At 42.9% G+C, this 11,855-nt stretch overlaps 1 protein-coding gene across 2 annotated transcripts in view; it reads right to left on the bottom strand.

The window, feature by feature from the left end:
• Positions 1–8,102: 8,102 nt before the first annotated feature.
• Positions 8,103–11,855, bottom strand: part of ARK2N (arkadia (RNF111) N-terminal like PKA signaling regulator 2N) — a 238,356-nt gene continuing 234,603 nt past the window's right edge. The window contains exon 5 of one of the 2 annotated variants that reach the window (XM_086960344.1): positions 8,103–10,172. In XM_086960344.1, coding sequence (XP_086816470.1) covers positions 9,983–10,172 — 190 coding nt within the window. In that variant the 3' untranslated portion in view covers positions 8,103–9,982. The remainder of the gene's footprint in view (positions 10,173–11,855) is intronic. The other variant, XM_086960346.1, reaches the window with a different exon arrangement.

Raw genomic sequence — 11,855 nt, 5'->3', positions numbered from 1 at the left:
AGCAATAAGGAACATGGCTGTCAGAGTAAAACATTTTGCCGGGACAGAAGACCCACCTGAAGGGGAAGTGGAGGGCCTATAGTTCGAAAAAGCAGACTCTCGGGGTCCAGCCTAGGACCACCATTATGACCTGGGCTCAACCCGGCCTGATTTTACTCAGACATATAGGATCAGAAGAAACAGTTGAAATGCATAGCAAAGGTAGATATCCCACCAAAGCCAGAACATGTCTGACAGAGACCACTGAAATGTAAACTGAAGTAAGGAGAATGCTGGGTACTGAGCATTTTCAGAAGTGATAAATTGGTTCACCAAGGGTGTACCTCAAAGCACGAAGATTCCCTGAGCCATCTCTGGATACAGATGCTACTTATGGTTGGCAAGATGAAACTTGGTAAATTACTGTAACCTGCTGCTGGGGATCCAACCCAAGTTACTCACCTTCAATGTAGTCCTGATGGGTTTAATCCAGCCCCACAACCTCAAAGCCTGCATACAGAGTGCAAGGGCTCATACTAATCTTGTTACAAAATCACCTGAAAATCAAATTGTCTGTTAGCACTGGACCCTGGCTGATAGCAGAAATGTAATGGGGCTAGCCAAATGCCAGGTTGGTGCAGCAGGTTTATGTAGCAAGGCGAGTGCTCCAATGAGGATCGGAAACCTGGGATCTTTAGTTCATCCAGGTCCACCCAAATGTCAAGGAGCAATGCATCAGTTACCACTGTGAGCACTGGCGGCCTAGGATAGAATGGCTTGCCACACATCAGACATCCACCACTGCAAGTCCCTTGAGACCTCCTCGGAAAATACAAATCTTGTACAACAGGCACCGGCAACAATGGGCCTACTGCAAGGACAAGTTCCACTTGAGAGGTCACGTGTCAAAGGGCACCAGCATGATAAAGGAAGATAACACAACTAGCAAGCTTAAAACTGCCAAGGTTGAAAGAATGGATTTCGCCCAAGATGACAGCCTGAATGTCAGACATCCCATGGTAGTCAAAAAAGGTCTTTAAAGGAAAAGTAGCATCTGTGCGAATCAGAGATTGGTTTTAGACTCGTTCATGGAGATCTGCAAGTTAAAAAGCAGCTACACTGTGCGCTGCAGGCAGTCTGAGGCTAGATGAACTGAAGTCGCCTTCAAGAGCCAACGAAGGTCGGTAACATGTATGCTCCCAAACTGTGAAGCTGGTCTGCTACCACGGACTTGACTTTTATAAACAGAGAGGGGGGGGATGTGAGCCACAGAGTAGGACAATGAACTGAATGTGAAGGGAAACCAGCACTTAATGCATGTGCTTTTTGTGAGACAACAGGATCGGTACATGAAAATGCACATGCTGATGGTGTTGGACACTATCCTGTCCTCGGAACCCACTTGCAATAGAATTTCTGCTTGTGTCACTATTTTGAACGTCTTCTTTTCGAAAGAAAATAAAATCAAATACTCTGAGCTCCTAAATTGGGGTACAGTTAACAGCCTTCTTGGAGTGAACTTAATTAGTAAAAAAAAAAAAAGAACATAAATGTGTCTGGGCTCTTGTCAGACGTCCACTGCAGCTTGCACCATCTATTGTCCCTGCTAGCACTGCCAATGCCACTACAAAAGCAACTGCTAACCAGCACACTACAAGTGTGACATTTCAAACTTTTCCAGGTCCCAAACGTGATAACAATGGCTTGGGCATCCAGTATTAGTCATTTTTAATGTTTACCAAATTATTAAACAAGTGTTGCTGTGGTCATCTCTACATTAGACAGACAGCGCCACCATGTGCTGGTGTTGACATTAGGTGCCAGTGCAGAACACCCGAAACCACCAGCTCAACTTAAACACTGATACTGATACTGATCTACCTCAGGCACTATTCTGATTGAACCTTTGGCAAGGTCACCTCTTCCTTGAAAAGGATTTGAACACAAGTCACTGCAATTGGTGTGAGGCCCCCAGGTATGTGAGGAGCGTCCAAACAGGGTAGGGAACAGTCAATTTGGACTATCTGCATGACCCATTGGTTCAAGTTTATCAAATGCAAGGGAGGGACAGGAAATATTGAATATGGTTCCATACTACATGTTCCTGCTTGTCCAAGGGTGAACTAAAGCTTTATTGCTGTGCAAGGCGAGGAGGAGGTAGAAGACTGCTACTGATGTTATGTTAATAACATTCATAAAGCACATAGCTGCCCCAGCAACAGGTCTTCCCAGGACTACCCACAGAACCAGAGTCCAACACAGAGAGAGAAGGAAAAGGGGATCAGGACCTCCTAATAGAAAAAAAAATGTTTTTAATGTTTTCTTGAATTCCAGAAGATCCCATTTAGGGGTTAGAATCAGCAAAGCGAAAAATTCCTCCAAAGAGCTGTTTAAAATTCTTAAAGATTCATTAACCCTAGGGTAAATAATGCAACTACTCCTTTAACTCAAAAGCTTTGTGATGAACTTGCACATCCCTTCCATTAAAAGATCGATAAAATCTACAGCTCTTTTAGCAATGAGGAGGAACTAAGCACGGTTCTTAGATGTTCCTGACTTAATCTCTTCCCCATTGGAAGTTTTTAATGCCATCACTCCTGAGCAAGTCCAGGCCCTACTAGTAAAAATAAAATCAGGCTCCCCTCTTTACCAGGCTCCTCCATTCATCATCTCAGCGCTGGCCCTGACCCTATTGGTACCCATTACTGAAGTCGGCAACCTATCACTAACTACAGCCTCCTTCACTCATAAATGGAAGAAAGACCGAATAAGATACATACTGAAAAAACGCTTGGCCGATCCACAGGACCTGCAGAATTACAGACCCATATGCCTACTTTCTTTTTTTCCCTAAAATTATGGAAGCATCAGTTAATACGCAGCTAACAATTTCTTGAGCTGAAACATTTACCAGACCCTTCCCAGTCAGGTTTTCATGCGTCACATAGTACAGAGTCCGCGTTAATAGAAGTAACGGATACGATTAAGCTGGCCTTCGATAAGGGGACCCCAATCATGTTGATCCTCCTAGACTTGTCAGCAGTGTTTGACACCGTCTTTTATTGAATCCTAGTGCAAAGATTATGAAAGATAGGTGTCAGAGGAATGGCGCTAAAATGGTTTGAAAGTTTTCTCTTGGATAGAACACATGTGAGTCCAACTAGACTCGTTTACATCTCAGACTACGATTGTGAACAAAGGGGTCGCCCAGGGATCCATTTTAAGTCCCACTTTATTTAACATCTATATGTCCTCCCTGGCTACGATCATCAGATCTTGTGGCTTTGATTCTATTTTGTATGGGGATGATACACAACTGATAACTATAGACCCTGACCCCGCTTTGTCTACAGAAAAATCTAAAAAATGCATGTTAAAAATGGGTGTTTGGATAACTGCACATTTTTTGCAGCTCAACACAAACAAAACTGAGATTTTCCTATTCGGAAAAGCGGACATGATTTGGTCTGCTAACTGGTGGCCTGAGCTGGGTGAACTTCCTACCCCCAAAAAATGGGTGAAAATTCTCGGAGTCATTTTGGGTGACAAGCTCTCCGTGGATATACATGTGAAAAGCACCTCTGGCATATGTTTTGGCCTGATGCGAATGCTCAAAGGTATTCCTGTGGACACCCCACAGCAAATAAAACCCTAATTCAGGCACTACTAGTGAGTATATTGGACTATGGCAATTGCCTAATGGTAGGGATAAGGTAAGGTCTACGTCCAAGGCTGCAGGTAGCGCAGAACTCGCATAGCCATAAATCACCCTCCCAAACCCCCCCCCCCCCCGACACCATATAAAAGCTTCTGTGTCTGGTCTTTAAAACACTACAGGGGAAGGAGACCGGTTACTTAAAAAAGAAGCTAAAACCTTATATTCCATCCCGTCAACTTAGATCTAGCGGCCAGCAGATACTTTGGCCCATGAGGATAAATAAAACCAGAGTGGGCAGCTGCTCACTTTCCTACTTGGCTCCCTCTCACTGGAACAAACTGCCGTCCCATATTCGCTCCTGCACCAATCTAACAGTTCAGAAAACTCCTCAAGACCTGGCTGTTGAATCATTAATTAGCTCCTTCCATCTCTGTTGCCTGTTTATTGTGGAGCTGAGAGATCCCCCTTGGGGATGATTCGTTTGCGCTTGATAAATAATAAAATCAAAATGATTTTGGGTATTTCTTTGCTAGAGGCAAACTATTCCAAAGAGCTGGACCTAAAACTCAAAAGGAGCAGCCATCAGCTCATTTCCTATAGAACCGTGGGGTCGCCGCCAAATTAAGCCCGGCCAAGCAGAGTGCTCAGTTAGGACAAAACGGTTTGTATTAGATCGACTGAATGGGAGCATTCATAATCTTATGAGCCGTACTAAGGGCTTTAAATTGAATTCGCCTCTCCAATAGAGCTTGCGAAGAAGCCCTGAAGCGGAGCAAAACTTGGGGAAGGAAAATAGCAATCTGGCTTCCTCGTATTGGACCGACTGTAACCTCTCGGATTTATTTCTTGCAACCTATACAGAGAATGTTGCAGTAGTCTAGGTGAGACAGAATAAGAGACTGGATAAACATGTCACTAATGTGCGGTGAAATAGGCCAATAATAGGTTTCAGTCTTCTCAGAAGGCCAAAACATGTGCCCCACCCCCCCCCCCCCCCCTCCTCCTCGAGTGGCTAAATGTGTCAAGACTGAGGGAGTCGTCCAACAATATGCCCAGGTTTTTCACACATCATTTTCAGTGGGGCCATTAGAAGGGGCAGACTGTCCGGCCACCAAATATTTCCCCACAAATGAGTGTTTGCCGAACAGCAAGACCTGTTTTACTTGAATTTAAATTCCGAAAATTGTCATCCATCCAACCAGCCACTGACCATATACAGCTCCAGAATTTAGTAATGTCCCAGTGGAAAAAGAGAAGATCAGTTGGGTATCATCTGCTTAAGAGACAATAGAGTCCCTAAAGTGATCAATATGTCTGCCAAAGGTCTGAAATACAGATTGAAAAGAGTGGGGCTGAACAAAGAGCCCCAAGGTACCCCATGTTCCTACGGTCTGGAAAAAGAGAAGGCGGGGCTGGGGGGGGGGGGGGGGAATGGGGGGGGGGGGGAATGGGGGGGGGGGGGGTCGGTGGTGGGGGGTTTTATGACCTGGAAAGAATGATGGCTAAGGAAGGATTAGAATCTTGACAGCACAGTACACCGTATGCCTATATCATAGAAGCGCTGTATAAGATCCTTATGCGAGACAGTGTCTAAGGCGGCACACAAATCTAAGAATGTGTGCTGCAGAGGCGCCTTCGTCCACCACCATAAGAAGTGTCTCAGTCACTGACAGGAGAGAAGATTCTGGGCTATGATGGGCCCTGAAGCCATTTTGGGAAATGCTACTGGCCTCTAAAACCTCCACCTGGAGTTTAACATTTTTTTCTACCATCTAGTCTACAAAAGGGAGTAGGGAAATAGGGCGGTAGTGGGTTACAACTCTGCTAGATCCCTGCTTAGATCTCCTCATTGTATCATGGGTGAGAAGTGGGCTTTGACAGGGCTGGAGCAGCTCCACAGTGACTGGTTTGCCCAACTAGCGAAAAGATAGGCTACATTTTTGGATGCACCATTAGACCACAAAGGACTATTTTGGCACTTTCCTCCTCCTATGCCACACTGATGCTAGGGAGAAGTGTGGCTCAGGGGTTAGAGGCGGCAGACCCGGAAGCTGAGATCGGCCCTGGACCAGGGTTCAATTCCCCGCCTCGGCGGGTCTTGGGCTCAAACAATTCCACGGACTCGATAAATCTTGCTCCGGTGCCTTCTAAACTCACGGGTTCACACTCTGCAACTCTGGGCAATAGCTTGCTTAATCTCCACAACGGCCCCTCGCGGCGGGATGCCTGGCTTTCACCTTGTGGATACCCTGCCGGGGTTATCTCACAGGGGAATACCAGGACGGGTTCCCTAAGCCAGCGCCGGGAAACCCTTTGTGGGTAGCTGTGCGCTATATAAGCTCAAATAAATACAAGAAGGAAGGATATACAACACTGAAAATGTACATGACCAGAGTCCTAGATAAGCATTTTGCTGGATTGTAACTTTTAACCTGAAACGGATGTTGTCTGCGCTGCATCAAACAAATAAAAGTAAAGACCTGAAAATGATTGACACTGATGGAAGAGGCACTTGTGATAACTCCAATACTTCTGATTCTGCTAGATGAACTAAGTAGACTAAACCCAGAGAATGCATGCTGCGCTGCTATTTTTAAATCGTGCCAGAGCAGTTAGCTTACTTATCAAAGAATCAGGCCCTATTAATTAGTATGGACATCAAAGTCACCAGAAAAGCAAGGGTACTGAGGCATGCATGCTAATGCGGACACTGGTCAAGGCCCAGTCCTTTCAGAACTGTTTGAGCAAATAACACGACGTTCCTCCATTACCAGCAATGGAAGCTCCTTTCCTAAAGCGTGTACCAGTAGCAAGCCAGAAAGCAAGAAATATTCAAGGAACGCTGCACATAACTGCAAGACGAGCAGACTTTCTTGCCCACTGATCGATCCCCTTCCTGTCCAGAGGAGTGAAAGGGTAGAAGTTTTGGTTAACCTTTAAAGTGGAGGCTTGCACTACCATGTTTAGGATGTTTTTCAGAACGCCAGATCCTCAGGTGCTGGTTTGTGGCATCTGGAAATGAGACCGCTAACAGCCAGCTTAAACCAGGCTGTCGAGATAGGATCAACTAGAGCCTCTCTGAAATGTAAAGGAGGCAAAAGTAGATGAACCAGGGAGGAGCTTCGCCATACACAAACTACCCTTCATCTCCTCTGACAGAAGTAAGAGCTCCACCACTTCCACCTGTTAGGGAAACACATCAGTTGGAAGACCATCAGGTGAATCATGGGCTGACACTGGGGAAGTGTCAGAGCTACTGGCATTCTGTAAATCCCAGTAAAGACCAACATCAGTGCAGTACGTAGGGAGTAGGTTTACTGCCTCCTCATGGTTATCCTCAACATGTTGAGCTATGATAGGCATCTTGCCGTCACTGGAGTCAGATAAAAATGGCTTCCATTGGGCTCAGAAGCTAAGCCTTAGCCAGAAATGTGAATGCCAACAAAGCAACTATCCTTTCGAATGGGAAAGTTGAAGTGTCTCACTTGTGCTTCCTGCGTTTTTTCTTAAACGTATCTTTCAACTTTGGCTTACCCGACAAGGGTGACAGAGTGGAACCAGCCTCCTTTCTACGTTCCGAATGTAACTTTTCTGATAGTCTTTGGTAGAATCAGGGAGCATTTGTTACAGGGCTTAAAGTTGTATATGGCCCCCAGACACAACAAACCGATGTCAAGGAGGGGTATGGCAAATATTTTTCCAATATGTGTGACATTTTTAACCCTGTAGCTTTTAGTGGTGACATCAATAATACACAACCAAAATTGTCTTAAATTTGTAGATGAATTAGTAAAACCGAAACCAGGAGAGAACTCCTGATCTACATTGTAGGTCATGCAAAAAAATAAGTAACTCAGTGTGCAGTGGTGGCGCCAATATGTAGCTTTGTTTTATCATAGGCAGGTTGGGGCAGAGCCACAGTGAAACAAACATCGCCACATACCAGAACATAGGAGCTGTTACAAGTTTTTTCAAGATCCGATCTGCTGCTGGGAGAGGATTCCAAATTTGAGAAATTAGGTAAAAGCAATCAATCAGAGAAAATAGTTTATTATTAAAGATATCAAAATAAAGTGCATCCACTGTTGAGGGCAGGAAGATGGATTGAATACAGCGTAGTCCTTTCTCTGCGTCATTCTTAGCTTGCGCCAACACTGGAGAAAGGCAAAGAACAAAGCTGCAAAAAGGAATTGGAGCTTAATCAAAGTACATGCTAATGAAACGATTCAGTGTTTAATCCAGCAGCATTCAGGACACTAAAGATGCATGTGTAGTTCTACATTAACAAATAATTTGGGCTGCTGTTGAGAAACTGAGTGTACTTCTCAATCGTGATCTAATTTCATGAATCTAAAGGGAGAAAAAATATATATGGGCACATCAAGAAGACACAAATAACTTCTTAACTGCTGGAAATAGACTTTTTAACAATAAAGAACATTTTTAAAACTTCATCTACATCGCATTTTAGTCTCAAGATTGTTTTATTTTCTAGCCGTTTCTCTTGTAACATCCAATTATGAAACCTATGCATGCAAAGTCACCGCAACAAGTCACGTTTCCCTTTCATTATTACAAACGTGAAAAAGTCAAGAAAAAAGCCTTTAAATTATACACTATTTTATTTTTTTCTTAAAATACTTTAAACTTTATGCTACAGAACTTGTTTAAAAACAGAAGGTCTCATCTTGCACCAAAAATATATATATATATTTACATATATATATATATATATAAAACACTCCGTTTGTTTGTAAGGACCATTAAATACTAATGTGATCGAGAATAAAAAGCCACACACTAATTCTTAATTACTGAAGCGCTGCACATTTTAAGCATTAAATCCAAGCAATGAAGTGGCTTCATTGCAGAAGATTAAGTTAAATTTCCAGCAACACCCCTACTTTAAAACTATCAAGTGCATTGCTTCTCAGCCACACAATGGCTAAAGATTTACTTTCCTGTTTACAAAAAGAAACGTTCTAGCTAGGAATCTTTTCACTCAGTAAAACACTTCCTATAAGGATCCAGTGCTTGTGTTGGTAAGCTCTAACATGTTAAAACAAATGTGTAGTGTTTTCAGCAGAAATAAATGAGACAAACAATAAAATACATGATTTCAAACATAACAGTGCACAAACTGAGGAAGTTTGATTGAGAAAGCAGTCATTTTTATATATATACACATGGAAGTCACGTCATATCATACATACTAACAAAGAATTCTGAGTTTATCAGTTTTATGTGAGAAGGACGGTGTGGAGTACTTCAAAAGCAGTGAAACCAGTTTACAGTACTAGGGGACAGTCATGTGATGAAAGGTTTGTACAAAACAGAAAATTGGAGAAAAGCTAAAATTGCATCGTGAGGATCGTGCATTGTTGGTGAGGATCGAAGGCTAATTCAGAATTCATTCATGTTACAGTCCTACATCCCAAATTACGGTGAAGGCCACAGATTTTAGATTGCACCAATGCAAAGGTAGCCTCAAAGGTGTTAGTCCTTAAAACACAAGATTCCTAGATTGCAATTGTATTCCATATACAAGTTTGGGGGAGCGGAACGTTTTGTATATTGGCAGGGAAAACCATGATAACAAATGGTGCTTGCTCAGAATGGATGCCAAACAGACTACTGGAAAACATACTTTTTTTGTCATACAAAAGACTACCAACATCATAGGCAGGGGCAGGAATTGAGATAATTCAACTCTAAAGAGACTATTTTTTAATACGTTGTAACAAAAACGAAATGTAAAAATATAGATTTGAGAGGATAGATCGAATTTATTCGACAATATCAGGACCCTTTTGATCTTTAGCTTTTGCTGGACTTAGTTTCTCAACCTGGATAAAAAACATTAAACGAAGCGACAGTAAAATACACCTATTACGTCAAGGCAGTGGTCATCAAGTGTATGGGATACACAGAAATTAATAATTACATTATAAAAGGTAAGGTTAAAATGAACGTACATTATATGTAAGTGCAAGCAGAAAATCCTGATTTGAGCAAGTACAAATATGTTCGATGTTTGCACTCTTAGCACACAGGATGCTCCTAGAAATCAAAATTGCTTTCAAATTAAATCTAATTTTGTTATGGGTAAGGGCAACTATATTCTTTCATGAAATGTTACCTTTATGTCGACTGCCGCTTGTGTCTCCAGATTCTATTCAAACGTTGTACTACAGTTCGGAAGAACAAAACGTAAGATGCACCTCTCTTTCAAGAGGTAAAACAATACTGCCAACACAAAGAAGATGGCATCTAGATGGGGGAAATTCTCCACAAGTGTCTATCCGTAACACAAAAAAGGTATGGGGGCACTGAACTGTGAAATGATTACAGTAGGTATTTGCGCCGCGAGTCCTCGTCCAAAGTGAGGTCCACAACTTCAGAGGGTGAAGCCCAGTGCTGCTGGGGCGCCACAGCGGCCCAGGATTGTGTGGGCCGAGAGCTAATGTATGGAGAACCTGAGCCCTGCTTCCACGAAGACACACTTTGTATGACGCCTCCTCGAGGGTGTGCACACCTGCAACAATGCAACATTGATACTATTAGAATACAACCGTTACATGTTCTCAACAGAGTGCATGCGCAGGATAAACTAAGTACTTTTTATTTTGTTTAAGTTTTACAGTGTGGACTGACCACATCATAGTCTACAGAGTGCTTTACATTAAAGGATACATATGTACAATAAATCACCATCATCCAAAACAATACATTCAGGTAACAAGTAGAATAAAGAACAAGCATTGTTCAATGCATTAGGTTTGACCTATGTGATTAATATGGATTATGTTACTTACCCAGTAAGCATCTGTTCTTGGCATGCAGCGCTGTAGATTCCCAGGCTTTGCATACTTCTGCCCTATATTGTTGGATCCCGATGTTTGCAAGTTGTTTTTCTTCAAAGAAGTCTTTCCAGCCACGAAGAGGGGTGACTCCTCCTTTCGGTGATAGTGCGCATGGGCATCGACTCCAATGTTAACACTGTTTTCTCGCAAGAGGGCGAGAATGGAGTGTGTGTAGTACAGAGAGGTCCATGCGTATGTAATGTAGATAATGAGAACTCCAACAACTAAAGGTGCCTGGGGAGGGGGGAGGCTGCATGTAAATCTACAGCTCTACATGCCAAGAACAGATGCCTAATGGGTAAGTAATAAGTCGTTCGAAGCATGTGTGCTGCAAATACACACACTTTGCATATACTATATAGCAGTATTCTCTCAAAGCGGTGGCTAACCAGTACATGTTGCAGTTGTTTGAGAAAGTGTCTTTAGCACTGCTTGCCCTACATTGGCTTGTTGACATGCTAACACATCCAAACAACAGTGATTGGTAAATGTGTGTGGTGTGGACCATGTTGCTACCTTACAGATGTCTGCTATAGGAAGTTTACCTATAGAGGCCACAGTTGCTCCTATTTTGTGAGTGGAATCCGCACCAGGAGGTATAAAGTTCTTTTACCTTTAGAATAGCAAGTCTGAATGCATTTAATAATCCATCTCAAAATGTAAGTTTTAGAGATGGGATTGCCCCCATGCGGTGGAGCAAATGCAACAAACAGTTGCTTTGTCTTACGAAAATCTTTTGTCCTTTCAATATAGTACAAAGCGCTCTTTTGACATCAAGTGTGTCAAGAGCTCTTTCTATTACATAATCAAGTAGAAAGACGAACACAGGTAACTCAGCTGATTGGTTAAGATGAAAGGCAGAAACTATTTTCAGAAGGAATTTTGGATTGGTGGGAAGAACCACCCTATCTTTATTGAGTTGAAAGAAGGGTTCTTCTAAGGTTAATGCCTGTAGCTCACCAACTCTCCTTAATGAAGTGATACCAATGAGGAAACCAACCTTCCATGAGAGGAACTGTAAAGGACAATTGTGTAATGGTTCAAAAGGTGGACCCAAGAGTCTCCCCCCACCCCTCCCACTTGTTTCTTTTGTGGTTGTTTACGCTCTCCTGTTGGTGCTTTATGGGATGTTGACATTTACATGTCATTTACTGCTTTTGATCTGCGTTGAAGTATCCTAGCACCACAATAATAAATGCGCTTGTGCACAAGATCTGGAATCGCTCAGATTATGGCTTTCCCGACGGGTTCATGTATTTAATGGGTTATGACACAGACGACGCATCACCCTCTTTCGAGCGGCGCTGAAGCAAAACGCGCAGTTCTCGCTCTGTGCGGCATGGGAGGAGTCTTGC

Source organism: Lissotriton vulgaris, chromosome 3_1, assembly GCF_964263255.1.
Source record: "Lissotriton vulgaris chromosome 3_1, aLisVul1.2, whole genome shotgun sequence".
NCBI classification, from domain to species: Eukaryota; Metazoa; Chordata; class Amphibia; order Caudata; family Salamandridae; genus Lissotriton; species Lissotriton vulgaris.
Note: the sequence above shows the minus strand (reverse complement) of the source record. Positions and strands in the feature narration are given on the sequence as shown.